The 19,337-nt window shown below is 41.9% G+C and overlaps 1 protein-coding gene across 1 annotated transcript in view; it reads left to right on the top strand.

Annotated features, from left to right (window-relative positions):
- LOC115140604 (uncharacterized) overlaps positions 1-19,337 on the top strand; it is an 82,510-nt gene that overhangs the window by 14,034 nt on the left and 49,139 nt on the right. Inside the window, exons 9-27 of the mRNA XM_065021814.1 lie at positions 1,126-1,302; positions 1,627-1,709; positions 1,997-2,045; positions 2,199-2,288; positions 2,490-2,591; positions 11,964-12,035; positions 12,195-12,281; positions 12,465-12,614; positions 12,895-13,014; positions 13,088-13,264; positions 13,537-13,622; positions 13,840-13,888; positions 14,053-14,142; positions 15,595-15,690; positions 15,868-15,939; positions 16,545-16,631; positions 16,727-16,873; positions 17,003-17,112; positions 17,212-17,401. Coding sequence (XP_064877886.1) covers positions 1,126-1,302; positions 1,627-1,709; positions 1,997-2,045; positions 2,199-2,288; positions 2,490-2,591; positions 11,964-12,035; positions 12,195-12,281; positions 12,465-12,614; positions 12,895-13,014; positions 13,088-13,264; positions 13,537-13,622; positions 13,840-13,888; positions 14,053-14,142; positions 15,595-15,690; positions 15,868-15,939; positions 16,545-16,631; positions 16,727-16,873; positions 17,003-17,112; positions 17,212-17,401 — 2,034 coding nt within the window. The remainder of the gene's footprint in view (positions 1-1,125; positions 1,303-1,626; positions 1,710-1,996; positions 2,046-2,198; positions 2,289-2,489; positions 2,592-11,963; positions 12,036-12,194; positions 12,282-12,464; positions 12,615-12,894; positions 13,015-13,087; positions 13,265-13,536; positions 13,623-13,839; positions 13,889-14,052; positions 14,143-15,594; positions 15,691-15,867; positions 15,940-16,544; positions 16,632-16,726; positions 16,874-17,002; positions 17,113-17,211; positions 17,402-19,337) is intronic.

Consider the following 19,337-nt stretch of genomic DNA (forward strand, 5'->3'; position numbering starts at 1 on the left):
GACACCTACACCACCCGATGTCACAGGAAGGCTAAAAAGATAATCAAGGACAACAACCACCCGAGCCACTGCCTGTTCACCCCGCTATCATCCAGAAGGCGAGGTCAGTACAGGTGCATCAAAGCAGGGACCGAGAGACTGAAAAACAGCTTCTTTCTCAAGGCCATCAGAATGTTAAACAGCCATCACCAACATTGAGTGGCTGCTGCCAACATACTGACTCAACTCTAGCCACTTTAATAATGGAAAAATGTATGTAATCAATTTATCACTAGCATCTTTAAACAATGCCACTTTAGATAATGTTTTCATACCCTACATTACTCATCTCATGTACAGTATATACTGTACTCTATACCATCTACTGCATCTTGCCTATGACGTTCGGGCATCACTCATTCATATATCACTCATTCATATATTTTTATGTACATATTCATATAAATTCCTTTACACTTGTGTGTATAAGGTAGTTGTTGTGGAATTGTTAGGTTATATTACTTGTTAGATATTACTGCATGGTCGGAACTAGAAGCACAAGTATTTCGCCACACTCGCATTAACATCTGCTAACCATGTGTATGTGACAAATACATTTGATTTGATTTGTATTTATTGTGGTCATCGAAATGTTAGCTATTAAAATCAGGTCCAACAATAATATCAAGGGGCTAGAAATCCCAGGCTTAAAAACCAAGGTATCGTTGTATGCCCGACATCTGGTGCAATGATGCAAACAATTACTTTGAAAGAACCCACAATCTACAGTATCTGCAATATTAAAGCTGATCTACCCCCTATAAATATATCTACATATTTTTTAAACTCTCCAGAAAAACTATCCACAAAAACTCCTTAAACACACACATTTACTCAGACCACAGACTCTATGTATCTTATCTGAGCGTACTGTCAACCTCCTTGATAAATGAACTCTGACCCAGAGTTATTCAGACATTACACATAATAGAGCTTATACCAGTATCAATCCTCTCACTGTCCCTCCCTCCCTCCCTCCCTCCCTCCCTCCCTCCCTCCCTCCCTCCCTCCCTCCCTCCTGAAATACTTCATTGCACCCTCTCTCTCTGAATCCCCTCTCTCTCTTTCTCTCTCTCTCTCTCTTAGGGTGTGGTACGTATCCACCTCTTGGAGGCTGATGACCTGCCAGCTAAGGACAACTACATGAAGGGAGTGATAGCGGGGTTGTCTGACCCGTATGCTCTGTGTAGGGTGGGGCCTCAGACTTTCACCTCCCACGTTGTGGACAACACTGTCTGTCCCAAGTGGGGAGAGATGTATGAGGTGAGGGGGCCAGGAGCCGGAGGATTGTAAAATCACTCATTCCTCTTTCATTGAATGTCACTGCCACATATTAGTGTTGCATTTACTGTTGGAAAATAGCATGTCTTGATTTCCATACCTTTATTTAGGAAGATAATGCATTACTTGGTAGAGAATGCATTGGTCCGGTAACGGAGTTGGGATTCCCCTATATGTGTGTGTCTATTAAGGGAAATCCACTGCCAACTGAGTAATCATATACAGTACACAGCCACATTGTCTCCTCATTCATGTCCTGTGTTTGGTCCTCATGGTGTTGTGTATGTCCATGTGTGTGTGTGTCAGGTCATAGTCCATGAAGTACCAGGTCAGGAGCTGGAGGTGGAGGTTTATGACAAAGACCCAGACAATGATGACTTTCTGGGGAGGTAGCTAAATCTCTCTGCCTGCCTGCCTGCCTGCCTGCCCATGGGTTTCTGTGTACCGCACTGCCACTTTTTTTACTGACTCCCCTGACCTTTCACCTCTCATAGTCCTTCCACTGAGTCAAAAGGAGAAGGATATAAAGTCTCCTAGTGTTTTAAATGTAGTGTTATCCTCTTGTCCTTAAATACTACTGGTTCTCCTTTCCTTTTTTTCCCTCCATCGTCTTGATTTCTCTCTGTTTTTGTTTATTTCTCTATTTGTCTCTCCCCCTCTTTCCATTTTCCTCCAGAACCAAAATAGATTTGGGTATCGTGAAGAAGTCCAAAGTTGTTGATGAAGTGAGTTATTTGTATTATTGAATGTCTGATAAAGTTAGACATTTAACAAGATAACAATTTAACAAGATGACTCACAACCCATTTAGAAGTAATGTCTATGCTTTCCCCATTACATTATCATCACAATCTGTATATTTATGCTTTGTTTCTCAGTGGTTCACCCTGAAAGAAACCAAGTCAGGACGTGTCCATTTCAGACTGGAGTGGTTGGTCTTGTTGCCCAATACGGAGCGACTGGAACAGGTCTGCATCCATATCCTCCCTATCGTAATATTCCTCCCGCAGTCAATGTGAAAGGAATATGATGCTCAGGCTGTCTTGTATGGTTAAACTTTGTGGTGACTATGTACACTGGCAGTGAGCCCGTAGTGAAGGAATGTGCAGATTGAACATTGCTTAGAGCTGAGTGCCTCTTCCCTTCTTCCCTCTCCACTCCTCCCCCAGGTTCTTCAGAGGAACGAGAGCATGACGGTGTCCAGTAAGACTTCTGACCCCCCCTCGGCAGCTATCTTGGCAGTGTATCTGGACAAGGCTGAAGCCCTTCCTGTGAGTCACCACACCTCATCAACCTCTCCCCCCTCCTCTCTCAGCCCAAAGCTACTTCCTGTCTGTGGCTTTGCTAGGGTACAGCTGTAACTGTCGTTAGGGTTCTTGTTACAGAGTTGTTCCCTGCCATCTGCCCTTGTTCACTTCCCATCACTGAGCTGAGATCATTGGATAGGTGTAAGGAATATCTCCACCTAGCTTTCAGGTAGGGTAGGTGGAGTTTCTGCCATGTTGCTTTCACGTACCCAGTCCTATTTGATCTGTTAAGGGGAGTGAATGGCAGGTGAGGGGCGAGAACAACAGCCATAGCGGTGGTGTGTTCAGCTTTAGACTTCCTGAAACTGTTTGCACACAGCTCTGTTGTTTCCTCTGTGCGTCAGGACGGCTTTGATTTCTATACTGTTTTTCGGTGGTTGCCATGCAACATCTATGGCAGTGGTTACCAATCCTAGCTCTATAGCACTACAGAGTGTGCAGGCTTTTGTTACAAACCAAATTAAATCATATCAAACTTTATTTGCCATATGTGCCGAATACAACAAGTGCAGACTTTACCGTGAAATGCTAACTTACAAGCCCTTAACCAACAGTGCATTTCAAGAAGATGAAAGTAGGCTTAAATTAAAAGTAATAATAAAAAGTAACACAATAAGAATAACAATAACGAGGCTATATACAGGGGCACCGGTACCGAGTCAGTGTGCAGGGGTACAGGCTAGTTGAGGTAATCTGTACATGTAGGTGGGGGCGAAGTAACTATGCATAGGTAACAAACAAACAGCGAGTAGCAGCAGTGTACAAAAGGGGGGGGGGGGGGGGGTCAATGTAAATATTCCAGGGGCGATTTTATGAATTGTTCAGCAGTCTTATGGCTTGGGGGTGGAAGCTGTTGAGGAGCCTTTTGGTCCTAGACTTGGCCATCCGGTACAGCTTGCTGTGCAGTAGCAGTGAAAACAATCTAACTTGGGTGACTGGAGTCTCTGACAATTTTATGGGCTTTCCTCTGACACCGCCTATTATATAGGTCCTGGATGGCAGGAAGCTTGGCCCCAGTGAGGTACTGGGCCGTTCGCACTACCCTCTGTAGCGCCTTATGGTCAGATTCCGAGCAGTTGCCATACCAGGTGGTGATGCATCTGGTCAGTATGTTCTCGATGAAGAAGTTACAGGTCTGTGAGAGCCAGAAATCTTGCTTGTTTGTAGGTGACCAAATACTTATTTTCCACCATAATTTGCAAATAAATTCATAAAAAAATCCTACAATGTGATTTTCTGGATTTACAGGCCTCTTTCATCTTTTTAAGTGGGAGAACTTGCACAATTGGTGGCTGACTAAATACTTTTTTGCCCCACTGTATAAAACAACGCAAGATTCAAGACTTCGTGCTTTTCAGCTAAAATTATTATATAGAATTCTTGCCACCAACAAAATTTTGAATATTTGGGGCATAAAATCATCGAAGCTCTGCAGATTTTGATGTGAGGATACAGAATCAATAGACCATTTATTTTGGTATTTCCCTCAGGTAGCCTGTTTCTGGTCTCAGATTCAGGAATGGCTGAAAATGCATAGCATTGATCTAAAATTGACCCTAGAAATAGTACTGTTAGGAGATCTGGAGAGACCGGGTCAGTCAATTACTAATATACTAATACTTTAAGTAAAAGTATTTAACTTCAACACGCAATCTGTAGATTTGATTAGATAGATTGAAATTGTACATTAAACATCATAGCATAGTTGAAAGATATGTGTTGCGTAGAAACCCGAAGTGGGTGGCCAGCAGAGATAGATGGGATGGGCTGAGGGAAGCTGAGGGTTGGGATGTGGAATTGGAGACAAGTGGGAGTGGAGTTGCTGTGTGTGAGAGAGAATGATGGTCAAAAGATAAAGGGGAAAAAAGTCCAAATAAAACATGATGGAAGTACATTTGAATGACACTAAGTCATGGTGTTTTTACAACTAATGCCGGGTTTGCCTGAGGCTGATGCCGTGCAGGTGTTTGTACACATGCATATACACACACTCTCATTCAAATAAAAATATACAAGAACACACACATACATGTAGTAGTGCCAGACATGCACACAAATATATACAGTAGGCATTGCTGTTATGATTTCAGTTGTTCTTGATGTCCTTTGTTTTAAATGTTTTTGTTTTTTTTGCGTTGTTTGTTCTTCTGTCTTTTCCTTTTTTTAAATCTTTAGTTCATTCTCTTGGTTGTTGGTGCATTGGGGGGTTATTGGGGGTGGGGAATGGAATTATTATATATATATTTTTTAATAATTCTGAGAGGGAACTGTGGGAGGGGTCTCGAATTGTTGAGGAACAGCTATTGGGGGGATCTTGGAGGGTTCGGGTTTCACAAAATTGTGATCATGAAAAAGGAAACTATGACATATATTTTATATCACTATCATGCACACGCACACATAAGGATGGCTCTGTTGCAGAAAGACTGATACATGTTTGATAGTGGTAGTAGACACCCTCACACATAAGGATGGCTCTGTTGCAGAAAGACTGATACATGTATGATAGTGGTAGTAGACACCCTCACACATAAGGATGGCTCTGTTGCAGAAAGACTGATACATGTATGATAGTGGTAGTAGACACCCTCACACATAAGGATGGCTCTGTTGCAGAAAGACTGATACATGTATGATAGTGGTAGTAGACACCCTCACACATAAGGATGGCTCTGTTGCAGAAAGACTGATACATGTATGATAGTAGTAGTAGACACCCTCACACATAAGGATGGCTCTGTTGCAGAAAGACTGATACATGTTTGATAGTGGTAGTAGACACCCTCACACATAAGGATGGCTCTGTTGCAGAAAGACTGATACATGTATGATAGTGGTAGTAGACACCCTCACACATAAGGATGGCTCTGTTGCAGAAAGACTGATACATGTATGATAGTAGTAGTAGACACCCTCACACATAAGGATGGCTCTGTTGCAGAAAGACTGATACATGTTTGATAGTGGTAGTAGACACCCTCACACATAAGGATGGCTCTGTTGCAGAAAGACTGATACATGTTTGATAGTGGTAGTAGACACCCTCACACATAAGGATGGCTCTGTTGCAGAAAGACTGATACATGTTTGATAGTGGTAGTAGACACCCTCACACATAAGGATGGCTCTGTTGCAGAAAGACTGATACATGTTTGATAGTGGTAGTAGACACCCTCACACATAAGGATGGCTCTGTTGCAGAAAGACTGATACATGTATGATAGTGGTAGTAGACACCCTCACACATAAGGATGGCTCTGTTGCAGAAAGACTGATACATGTATGATAGTGGTAGTAGACACCCTCACACATAAGGATGGCTCTGTTGCAGAAAGACTGATACATGTATGATAGTGGTAGTAGACACCCTCACACATAAGGATGGCTCTGTTGCAGAAAGACTGATACATGTATGATAGTGGTAGTAGACACCCTCACACATAAGGATGGCTCTGTTGCAGAAAGACTGATACATGTATGATAGTGGTAGTAGACACCCTCACACATAAGGATGGCTCTGTTGCAGAAAGACTGATACATGTATGATAGTGGTAGTAGACACCCTCACACATAAGGATGGCTCTGTTGCAGAAAGACTGATACATGTATGATAGTGGTAGTAGACACCCTCACACATAAGGATGGCTCTGTTGCAGAAAGACTGATACATGTTTGATAGTGGTAGTAGACACCCTCACATAAGGATGGCTCTGTTGCAGAAAGACTGATACATGTTTGATAGTAGTAGTAGACACCCTCACACATAAGGATGGCTCTGTTGCAGAAAGACTGATACATGTTTGATAGTGGTAGTAGACACCCTCACACATAAGGATGGCTCTGTTGCAGAAAGACTGATACATGTTTGATAGTGGTAGTAGACACCCTCACACATAAGGATGGCTCTGTTGCAGAAAGACTGATACATGTTTGATAGTGGTAGTAGACACCCTCACACATAAGGATGGCTCTGTTGCAGAAAGACTGATACATGTTTGATAGTGGTAGTAGACACCCTCACACATAAGGATGGCTCTGTTGCAGAAAGACTGATACATGTATGATAGTGGTAGTAGACACCCTCACACATAAGGATGGCTCTGTTGCAGAAAGACTGATACATGTATGATAGTGGTAGTAGACACCCTCACACATAAGGATGGCTCTGTTGCAGAAAGACTGATACATGTATGATAGTGGTAGTAGACACCCTCACACATAAGGATGGCTCTGTTGCAGAAAGACTGATACATGTATGATAGTGGTAGTAGACACCCTCACACATAAGGATGGCTCTGTTGCAGAAAGACTGATACATGTTTGATAGTGGTAGTAGACACCCTCACATAAGGATGGCTCTGTTGCAGAAAGACTGATACATGTTTGATAGTAGTAGTAGACACCCTCACACATAAGGATGGCTCTGTTGCAGAAAGACTGATACATGTTTGATAGTGGTAGTAGACTCCCTCACACATAAGGATGGCTCTGTTGCAGAAAGACTGATACATGTTTGATAGTGGTAGTAGACACCCTCACATAAGGATGGCTCTGTTGCAGAAAGACTGATACATGTTTGATAGTGGTAGTAGACACCCTCACACATAAGGATGGCTCTGTTGCAGAAAGACTGATACATGTTTGATAGTGGTAGTAGACACCCTCACACATAAGGATGGCTCTGTTGCAGAAAGACTGATACATGTTTGATAGTGGTAGTAGACACCCTCACACATAAGGATGGCTCTGTTGCAGAAAGACTGATACATGTTTGATAGTGGTAGTAGACACCCTCACACATAAGGATGGCTCTGTTGCAGAAAGACTGATACATGTATGATAGTGGTAGTAGACACCCTCACACATAAGGATGGCTCTGTTGCAGAAAGACTGATACATGTTTGATAGTGGTAGTAGACACCCTCACACATAAGGATGGCTCTGTTGCAGAAAGACTGATACATGTATGATAGTGTCTTGATGCAGTATTGTTTGTCCTTCATGTTCTAATTATTTGTTACACCTTCCTTGTGTTTTTGTAATACGTTTAAAAAAAAGACTCGGTCAGGGAGAGGTTGAAAATGTCAGTGAAGACACTTGACAGTTGGTCCGTGCATGCTTTGAGTACACGTCCTGGTAATCCATCTGGCCCAGCGGCTTTGTGAATGTTGACCTGTTTTGTTCACATCGGCTACCGAGAGCGTTATCACACAGTTATCCAGAACAGCCGTTGCTATTGTGCATGCTTCAGTGTTATTTGCCTCGAAGCGAGCATAAAAGGCATTTAGCTCGTCTTGTAGGCTCGCGTCACTGGGCAACTCGCGTCTGGGTTTCCCTTTATAGTCCGTAATAGTTTTCAAGCCATGCCACATCCGACGAGCGTCAGTGCCGGTGTAGTATGTTACAATCTTAATCCTGTATTGACACTTTGCTTGTTTGATGGTTCGTCTGAGGGCATAGCAGGATTTCTTATAAGCGTCTGGATTAGTCTCCCGCTCCTTGAAAGCGGCAGCTCTAGCCTTTAGCTCGAAGCTGATGTTGCCTGTAATCCATGGCTTCTGGTTGGGATGTCTACGTACAGTCACTATGGGGACGACGTCATCGATGCACTTATTGATGAAGCCGATGACTGAGGTGGTATACTCCCCAATGCCATTGGATGAATCCCAGAACATATTCTAGTCTGTGCTTGCAAAACAGTACTGTAATGTAGCATCCGCCTCATCTGACCACTTCTCTATTGAGCGAGTCACTGTTACTTCCGGCTTTAGTTTTTGCTTTTAAGCTGGAATCAGGAGGATAGAATTGTGGTCAGATTTGCCAAATGGAGGGCGGGGGAGAGCTGTGTGTGGAGTAAAGGTGGTCTAGGATTTTTTTTCTGGTTGCACATGTGACATGCTGGTAAAAAAAATTAGGTTAAAACTGATTTCAGTTTGCCTGCATTAAAGTTCCCGGCCACTTGGAGCGCCGTTTGAGTTTATTTTTTATTTTTACAGGGACAGTGCACATTAATCAACGTTTCAGTAAAAGTGCCGGTTTTAGCCAGCCGGCTCATTTTCAACCGCAGTCCCTGGGCAGGTTATTAAAAACAATTACAATATAGACAATAGCAACATAGAACAAGCAAGACATAGCAACATGGGACAAGCAAGACATAGCATACAGACAGAGCAACATAGGACAAGCAAGACGTAGCATACAGACAGAGCAACATAGAACAAAAAGCAGCAAGACAAAATTCATAAAAGCAACAAAGTGTTTCCACACCTCACAAGCTACAGACAACAGACAACATGGAAAGCGGCAACACACAGCTAGGGACCATGTTCACAAATCTGATTGACCTTTAGCCATGTCTTCAAGCATTTTGTGAAAGTGTGATATGTGGTGCAGTTATGTGTGTCTGATGGCAGTGTATTCCAGACATGGGAAGCTCTCACAGAGAATGCAGATTTACTAAAGGTGCTTTTCCTTAGGGGAACTATACAGTCACCTCTCATGGCAGACCTTGTGGATCTGCTGCCATATGTCTGGGTTTTCTGTTTAACAAGCCAGGCCATTAAGGATCTTGAATACAAGACATGCGTCGGTGTATTGCACAAGATTTTCTCAACTCAAGAGCTCATGCTTTCTAAGGATGTGACAATGATGATGGCTATTGGGCTTCCTATCAAGCACTTTGAGAGCCTGTTTGTAGACAGACTGAATAGGTTTTAATGTTGTACAGCAAGCTTGGGCCCAACTAGTCAAGCAGTATGTTAAGTGGGGGAGTATCATAGATTTGAAGTACAGTTTTGCTACCTCTGTAGTCAAACAATTTCGTATAAATCGGAAATTAGCTAGGTTGAATTTGGTTATTTGAATGACCTTTTTCACATGCTTTTTAAAAGAGAGGTTGGAATCAAGTATGATGCCAAGGTACTTAAAATCGGATACCACCTGGAGCTTCTCCCCTGACACATAGACATCTGGCTCAGTAGCATCTGTTGCCCTCTTTGTGAAGAACATGCAAACAGTTTTTTTCACATTGAGATGCAAACACGAGTCACTGAGCCACTTTGTAACCTGGACCATTACAGTAGTGAGTTCTTGTGCAGCTTGTTGTTTGCTCTTTGCATGCACATATATCACTGTATCATCTGCATACATTTGAACTTCAGACCCAGTACAGACAGAAGGCAGATCATTAATGTACAGCTTCTGGGTGAGCATTTTCTTCTTCGCTTATGGCCTTATAGAGTTGGTTGAGAGCGGTCTTAGTGCCAGCTTCACTTTGTGGTGGTAAATAGACAGCTACAAATAATGCAGATGAGAACTCTCTTGGTAGATAGTGTGGTTGACAGCTTATCATAAGGTACTCTACCTCTGGCGAGCGATACCTCAAGACTTCTTTAATATTAGACATCGCGCACCAGCTGTTATTGACAAAAAGACACACACCCCTATCCCTCGTCTTAACAGAGGCAGCGCCAGCTCTATATTGTCAGTTTCTTCGTTCAGCCACGTCTCGGTGAAACATAAGATGTTACAGTTTTTAATGTCCCATTGGTAGGATCATCTTTTTTTTTTTATCTAACGATTGCACGTTAGCAAGGCAAATGGAAGGCATTGGGAGTTTACTTTCTCGCCTCCGGGTACTCAGAAGGATCCCCAATCTGCATCCCCTTTTTCCAGCATCTTTTCTTCACGCAAAAGGTGTGGATCTGGGCCTGTTCCAGTGAAAGCAGGGTATCCTTCTCGTCTGACCCATTAAAGGAAAAAGTTTCTTCCAGTCCGCAGTGACTGTTCTGAGCCATGTTCTTCGGCCCCATCTTTACTGTCTTAACTAATCAATTCTAATCATCAATCATTTGATTAGTTGAATTGGTTGTAGTGCTGAGCAATTAGTTCTTTTTGAGGTCAGTTCGATTTCGGTTTGATTATGAAAAGATAACCACAGTATTATTAAATAATGGAATAGCAATGATTTTAGAGATTTTTTTCATGCACATTTCAAGGCTTAAAGAACATATTCCATTGTCTCTGTCAGGTCTACATTGGGTTGACATCAATAGAGAAAGGGTTTTTACTATGAAATAACACAATATTTCAGTTGTGTATATTACCAAATATACTAGCATCACTACTCTGGACGGTTCTGACCTAGAATACGTGGACAACTACAAATACCTAGGTGTCTGGCTAGACGGTAAACTCTCCTTCCAGACTCATATCAAAGCCTCCTTCACTCACACTGCCAAACTTACCCTCATAAAACTGACTATCCTACCGATCCTCGACTTCGACGATGTCATCTACAAAATAGCTTCCAATACTCTACTCAGCAAATTGGATGTAGTCAATCACAGTGCCATCTGTTTTGTTACCAAAGTGCCTTATACCACCCACCACTGCGACCTGTATGCTCTAGTCGGCTGGCCCTCGCTACATATTCTTCGCCAGACCCACTGGCTCCAGGTCATCTATAAGTCTTTGCTAGGTAAAGCTCCTCCTTATCTCAGCTCACTGGTCACGATACAACACTCACCCGTAGCACACGCTCCAGCAGGTATATCTCACTGGTCATCCCAAAGCCAACACCGCCTTTGGCCGCCTTTCCTTCCAGTTCTCTGCTGCAAGTGACTGGAACGAACTGCAAAAATGTCTGAAGCTAGAGACTTACATTTCCCTCACTAACTTTAAACATCAGCTATCTGAGCAGCTAACCAATCGCTGCAGCTGTACATAGTCCATCTGTAAATAGCCCACCCAATCTACCTACCTCATCCCCATATTGTTTTTATTTACTTTGCTGCTCTTTTGCACACCAGTATCACTACTTACACACCATCATCTGCTCATCATCATCTGCTCCTCTATCACTCCAGTGTTATCTGCTAAATTGTAATTACTTTGCTACTATGGCCTATTTATTGCCATACCTCCTCATGCCATTTGCACACACTGTATATAGACTTTCTTTTTTTCTATTGTGTTATTGACTGTACGCTTGTTTATTCCATGTGTAACTCTGTGTTGTTGTTTCTGTCGCACTGCTTTGCTTTATCTTGGCCAGGTCACAGTTGTAAATGTTCTCAACTAGCTTACCCGGTTAAATAAAGGTAAAAAAAATATATATATAAAACGCTGTGTTTATATAAGGGAATTCAAGTAATTGAACCGACGTCAGTCAAGTAATTTTTTTAATAACTGGATTTTTTTTTAATGTTGGTTAATCGCGCCACACTAATTGGTTGTGTTAGCGCTGGGCCGGAACAAACCCCTCGTAGTGTTGTTAATGTTGGTTGTTTGTGTTTGCCTTATATTTCAACGTGTGCTTCTATGTTTGTGTTTTAGATGAAGAAGGGCAATAAAGAACCTAGTCCCATGGTGCAGTTGTCTGTACAGGACATCACTCGAGAGAGCAGGGTAAGACTACCAGAGCAGTGACTTACTTGACTTATTCCATTCAGCTCCTATAGTGGAGAAAATGACCAAACAGTGCTACCACAGTAGTAGACTATCTTTGCTTTGAAGTCAAACTCCCTCCTATTTCACACTCTCAATGTTCCTTCACGCTGCTTTTAGACCTGTTGGACGACCATCAACCCAAAATGGGAGGATGCCTTCACCTTCTTTATCCCAGATCCACACAAGCAGTCAATAGACATTCAGGTATCTTGATATTCTAACTCCATTGGATAACATGTTCTCCACCCATTTGTCATCATATTCATTTAATGAATGCTGCATTTGTCAGTTTTTTTCCACATAGCATTCTGTTCAATGACCACAGTCTCTTTTCTCTGTGTGTATTCTTCACTCAACATTCTCACTATCCTCCCATGTTTGTCTCAGGTGAAGGACCATGACCGGATACAGACTCTAGGTAGTCTGTCCATCCCTCTGTCCCGCCTGCTGTCGGGCCCCAACCTGTCTCTGGACCAGTGGTTCCAGCTAGACAAATCTGGCCCTGCCAGCCGCATCTACATCAACACTGTACTCAGGGTAAGGACTGGTACCTCCTCTCAATCCCAACCTACAGGTTGATGCACATCTAAAAACAAATTGCTCAGTTTGGCCTGTGTATTGTATTATTCTATCTATCTCATTCTTTTTCTTTCTTTCTTTCTTTCTTTCTTTCTTTCTTTCTTTCTTTCTTTCTTTCTTTTTTCATTTTCTCTCTCTCTCTCTCTCTCTCTCTCTCTCTCTCTCTCTCTCTCTCTCTTTCTTTCATTTTCTTTCTCTCTTTCTTTCTCTCTTTCTTTCTTTCTTTCTTTCTTTTCAGGTGTTATGGTTAGATGAGGAAAACATCCCCACTTCCTCTACAGAAGCAGCCAAACTAGCAGCAGGTCTCTCAAAGATACGTCCCCAACAGACCTCCCCAGACCCCAGCTTTGCCACAGAGGTAAATAATGCCATGTTTATGCAATGTTGAAGAATGTGAGTCTGTGATGAAGTAAAGTGTTTTGTTGTTTTAGGGGGTGCTGAGAATCCACCTTCTAGAGGGCCAAAATCTGGTCCCCAAGGACAACATGATGGGGGGCATGGTGAAGGGCAAGAGTGACCCCTATGTCAAGATCAACATTGGGGGTGAGATCTTTGAAAGCCGGGTCATCAATAGGAACCTCAACCCCACCTGGAACGAGATGTATGAGGTAGGATAAAACAAATAAAGCCATTGTTCCAAACGGACACTCATGCCACTGTAGGGTAATAATGAGTCCAAGGAGGTCTCTGCACTTCAGTAAACAGTAGAACCATAGAACGAGTGCTCAACAACCAGGACAGCAGGCTTAAACTGAGAACTTGTCTCTTATTTTGAGGAAAATATTAGGTGACCTAAAAATGTCAGTGTTTCCCTGTATGTTTCCAGTGTTAGTATGTAGAATACTGCCCTTACTGAAGCTGTTGTTGTGTTGTCTCCCAGGTGGTTCTGACCACACTGCCTGGCCAGGAGCTGCATGTAGAGCTGTTTGATAAGGACATGGACATGAAGGATGACTTCATGGGAAGGTATGCAGGCTGTGACCCAATGGCATCCTAGTCTATATATAGTGCACTACTTTAGGGTGCCATTTGGGATGCAAACAGTCTCTGGGAATTAGACAGATTTCTATGGCAGGGACATGTAACTACTCCCATAGATTTATTCTTGCTCCATATTACATGCATTTGTACAGTAGCTGGCTCTCTAAGTAGTTTGTTCTCTGATAGTGATGTACTGTTACAGGTTGAAGATCAGTCTGAAGGATATCATCACCTCTCAATACACTGACCAGGTGAGATCTACCTGCCTGCATGGGAGTTGACATGGCTACATACTCTAATTTAAACAAACCAGTCACTGCACTGAATGTTGAACTTTACCATCCTATGTGAAAGCTTTTTAGTTACCCTGTTTCAATGGTAGGCTACACTGTGAGTTGTTGTCACTCTTTTCCAGTGGTACACTCTGAATGATGTGAAGTCAGGTCGCCTTCACCTGGTACTGGAGTGGGTACCAACAGTATCACAACCAGACAGACTGGATCAGGTCAGTCCTATTCTTCCAGTTTTAAATTCATCCCCCAGATATTTGCAGTACTAAACAGTAGAGTAACAGTGCATTCGTATTAAACAGTAGAGTAATATATCCTTATACACATACAGTGCATTCGTATTAAACAGTAGAGTAATATATCCTTATACACATACAGTGCATTCGTATTAAACAGTAGAGTAATATATCCTGATACACATACAGTGCATTCGTATTAAACAGTAGAGTAATATATCCTTATACACATACAGTGCATTCGTATTAAACAGTAGAGTAATATATCCTTATACACATACAGTGCATTCGTATTAAACAGTAGAGTAATATATCCTTATACACATACAGTGCATTCGTATTAAACAGTAGAGTAATATATCCTTATACACATACAGTGCATTCGTATTAAACAGTAGAGTAATATATCCTTATACACATACAGTGCATTCGTATTAAACAGTAGAGTAATATATCCTTATACACATACAGTGCATTCGTATTAAACAGTAGAGTAATATATCCTTATACACATACAGTGCATTTGTATTAAACAGTAGAGTAATATATCCTTATACACATACAGTGCATTCGTATTAAACAGTAGAGTAATATATCCTTATACACATACAGTGCATTCGTATTAAACAGTAGAGTAATATATCCTTATACACATACAGTGCATTCGGAAAGTATTCAGACCCTTTCCCTTTTTAAGTTTTTTTCTTTGTTACAGCCTTTTTGTCAAATTGATTTAATATTTGTTTTTTTTCATCAATCTACACACACTACCCCATAATGACAAAGCGAAAACAGGTTTTTAGACATTTTTTCTAAATAATGTGTAGATTGATGAGGGGAGAAAAAAACAATTTAATCCATTTTAGAATAAGGCTGTAACGTAACAAAATGTGGAAAAAGTCAAGGGGTCTGAATACTTTCCAAATGCACTGTAATTTAGGAGTTATTAAGGATATCATGTTGAGATCATAGAATATGTTGTGCAAATGATACCTGAGTACAAAACATAACAATATACACTGAACAAAAATATGAACGCAACATGTAAAGTATTGGTGTCATGTTTCATGAGCTGAAATAAAAGATCCCAGACATGTTCCAGCTTATTTCTCTCAAATTTTGTGTACAAATTTGTTTACATCCCTGTTAGTGAGCATTTCTCCTTTGTCAAGATAATCCATCCCTCCTATGCCTTCTCATGCCCTCCCATCATTGCACCCCTGCCAAGTCACGTGCAATCGATAGATTAGGGCCTAATGAATTTATTTCAATTGAATGATTTCCTTATATGAACTGTAACTCAGTACAATTTTTGAAATTGTTGCATGTTGTGTTTTTGTTCAGTATAATAGGCAGTAGAAAACAGTAAGAGTAATGCATCCTGAAACACAGTGCCATACAGTCCCACTGACCTGTTTACATTTTCCTCAGGTGTTCCAGTTTCAGTCCAGGCAGTCTTACCACAACAAAGCCTTTCCATCCATGGCTCTACTGTTTGTGTTTGTGCAGAGGGCTGACGGCCTACCCGTGCGTCTAATCTAACTCTTTCTCAGTTTGGAAGGGATCTCATGACTTTGTGTGCAGGGCTTATGATAATGATGTTTGTTATGTTTAGAAGACTCATTCTATTTTGCATATGAATACGGTGTTTATTTTTGTACACATCTAGTGTGTGTATGTTTCTTTATTGTGGTGTGTTTCTAGCTGAAGAAAAGTGGGAAGGAGCCAAAAGTGGGAGCTGAACTTGTTGTGGGGGGGACCTCCCATAAAACAACGGTGAGATAGATAACTCATGCAATATGTCCCGTTTAAAATTGACATATGACACTGTAAATCCCCTAAAAAGCAAGTAATTTGTTTGACTACAAAGTATAAATAAAAACGTTTTGTTCATAAAGTCAGTCTCGTCCAAAAAAGAGATTTGTGAGATGATAGGGGAAAAATGGTATGTCACGGAATGAAGGATACCGTAACAGTTTTCATTGGGTTGGGATTATTTATTTAAATCCTGCCCACATGCCCACAGATGGCAGCACCCAAGTAATCATCAATTACACAAAATACCTTTTGCAGTTAAAATCCCATGTACCAAAAAAGGTTAAAGGTTTCCATCGCATTTTCAACTCTACTGATGGTTTTCTCACCCAATTTTTTGCCGTTATATAGCTAGTGTACCCAGTCTGGTTTTGGCAAGTGTGCTGTAGCCAACAGCTTGCAGATACAGTGCGGGTAGGCTAGTCTACATGATTAGATTATTTGTATTTGTCAAACGGCAGCCAATGATTATGTCACCAAAATAAGATTTATAATCCTGCTCCTTTCCAGTAAATATCTCTATGTCAGTGAATTACAGCTCATGCCTCCTTTCTATGTCTTTTAAGGTGTGTTATCGCACCATCTCACCCCAGTGGGACGAGGCTTTTTACTTCCTGGTTCATGACCCCAGAGAGGAGATCCTCATAGTGAAGGTGAGTGTGTATGTTACTTTTTAGATAAGAGCTTAAAGATGTGTGCTTTTATAAAAGGGTGTCATCTATCCTTCTTCCATTTTCTCTTATACTAGTTGTCTCACAGTTGGACCTTGCCTATTGGTTCTCTGGTGGTACCAGTCAGAGAGCTGCTGTCAGAACCAGATCTGGTCCTGGATCAGTGGCTGAGTCTGGATGGAGCCTCACATGATAGTCAGATTCTACTGAGGGCTGAACTGAAGGTGAGACACACTCTTGCAGTTACAGTACTTTAGAAACACTATCTTAACCAGTAGTAGGCAGTAGGAGGCACATGATGTTTTGTAATAAGGTTGTATGGTGGTGTTATTAAATGTGTTGTTCTTCTACAGGTGCTGTGTCCCAAGAAGTGTGAGATTGATGTGGAGAGGGCAGATCAACCCAGAGCTCGAGCCGCCTCTACTGCTGAACAGAGACTGGAGAGAGACACAGTGCAGCAGAGGTAGAACAAATGAGGGTGTACTAATATACACACACGCACGCACACACACACACACACACGATTGACCAATTTCTCTGTTCTTCCACCATGTCTGCTCAGGTGTATTTCAGTGGACACTCCCAGTGCTCCATCCCCCAGCCCTTCCTCTATCCCAGCACCTGTACCAGAGCCAGAGGAGGCTAAGAGGGTAACAGTTACTGAGATGGTACCTGAGGAGGTCACTGAGGAACCCTGTCTTCCTGGAACACTCCCAACACACACCAACCCTGAGCCCAGCTTTGGCTCTGAGGTGAGAAGCAGTGTGCCAGTGTTTTATTTAATTTAATTTATTTCACCTTTATTTAACCAGGTATGCCAGTTAAGAACAAGTTCTCATTTACAACTGCGACCTGGCCAAGATAAAGCAAAGCAGTGCGACACAAACAACACAGAGTTACAAATGGAATAAACAAACGTACAGTCAATAACAATAGAAAAGTCTACATACAGTGTGTGCAAATGAAGTAAGATTAGGGAGGTAAGGCAATAAATAGGCCATAGTGGCGAAATAATTACAATTTAATTTAGCAATTAAACACTGGAGTGATAGATGTGCAGAAGGTGAATGTGCAGGTAGAGATACTGGGGTGCAAAGGAACAACAACAAAAATATAACATGGGGATGAGGTAGTTGGGTGGGCTATTTACAGATGGGCTATGGGCAGGTGCAATGATCTGTAAGCTGCTCTGTCAACTGATGCTTCGAGTTAGTGAGGGAGATATGAGTCTCCAGCTTCAGTGATTTTTGCAATTCGTTCCAGTCATTGGCAGCAGAGAACTGGAAGGAAAGGCGGCCAGTGAAATATACCTGCTGGAGCGCGCGCTACGGGTGGGTGCTGCTATGGTGACCAGTGAGCTGTGATAAGGCGGGACTTTACCTAGCTAAGACTTATAGATGACCTTGAGCCAGTGGGTTTGGCGACGAATATGAAGCGAGGGCCAGCAAACGAGAGCATTCAGGTCGCAGTGGTGGGTAGTATATGGGGCTTTGGTGACAAAATGGATGGCTATTTTGTAAATGACATCGCTGAAGTCAAGGATCGGTAGGATAGTCAGTTTTACGAGGGTATGTTTGGCAGCATGAGTGAAGGATGCTTTGGTTGGCCAGTCCTTTTCTGGCTGTGCCGGGTGGAAATTCTAAGAGTACATGGCCGTCAAGGCCAGATTGTTCTTCAAGATGTTCATAGATGACCAGCAGGTTCAAATAATAATCACAGTGGTTGTAGAGCAGCGGTGTCAAACTCATTTCGCATCGTGGGCCACATACGGCCTAGGGAGATGTCAAGTGGGCCGGACCATTAAAATTATACCATACTCTGCTACACTGCTCCACGAAATTGAAAATTTATGGAGTTGTATGAACAGTAGAATTCCATCACACAACTTTTGTTTTGAAGCTGCTGACTAACATTAAAGTGCACATTTTTTAAATCACCACAGTAAGGATTCATCTTCACAGAGCTGTATTCTTTCAATGCAAACAGTATCTAAGGCAGCATTTTAAAGGTGTTAGTCTAGTCTGGACTTGTATTTGTTCCTGAAACTTGGCATCTTTTGGCCTGTACAAGTGCATCAACACCAGGTGTCATGTCCTGACTAGCTGTCACTTTCAGAATGTCATTTAAGTGCTTGTTTGTGAGCCTTGAACGCATTTTTGTTTTATTGATATTCATCACTGAGAAAATTTGTTCACAAAGGTAGGTTGTCCCAAACATGCACAAAATTTTAGCAGCCAGGGCTGTTAATTTGGGGTACCCTGGTAGTAGATACTGATAAAATCTGTCCAGACCTACAGAGGCAAATTTGCCCTTCAAATCTGCATCACACTGCAAATCAATTATCTCTAGCTGAATTTCGACCGGCAGATCAGAAGCTTTAACTGTGAAAGGTGAGCGAAAAACTGAAAATTCTGTCTCAAGTTCACCAAATACCTGAAAACGTTTCTCAAACTCCCGCAGTAGTCCTGCAATTTTGTCTTTGTACCGTTTCATGTCCGCATCAGGTCTGGTCACACACACATCTCTCAGACAGGGAAATGAGCAGGGTTGCCATTTGCCAGTTGCATCTCCCACAAAGTCAGCTTCAACTTAAATGCATGTATGTTGTCAGAAAACTGTGTGACAACTTTTTGCGGCCTTGCAACATTTTGTTCAGATTGTTCAAGTGTTCAGTAATATCAACCAAGA

This window comes from Oncorhynchus nerka, linkage group LG2, assembly GCF_034236695.1.
Source record: "Oncorhynchus nerka isolate Pitt River linkage group LG2, Oner_Uvic_2.0, whole genome shotgun sequence".
NCBI lineage: Eukaryota > Metazoa > Chordata > Actinopteri > Salmoniformes > Salmonidae > Oncorhynchus > Oncorhynchus nerka.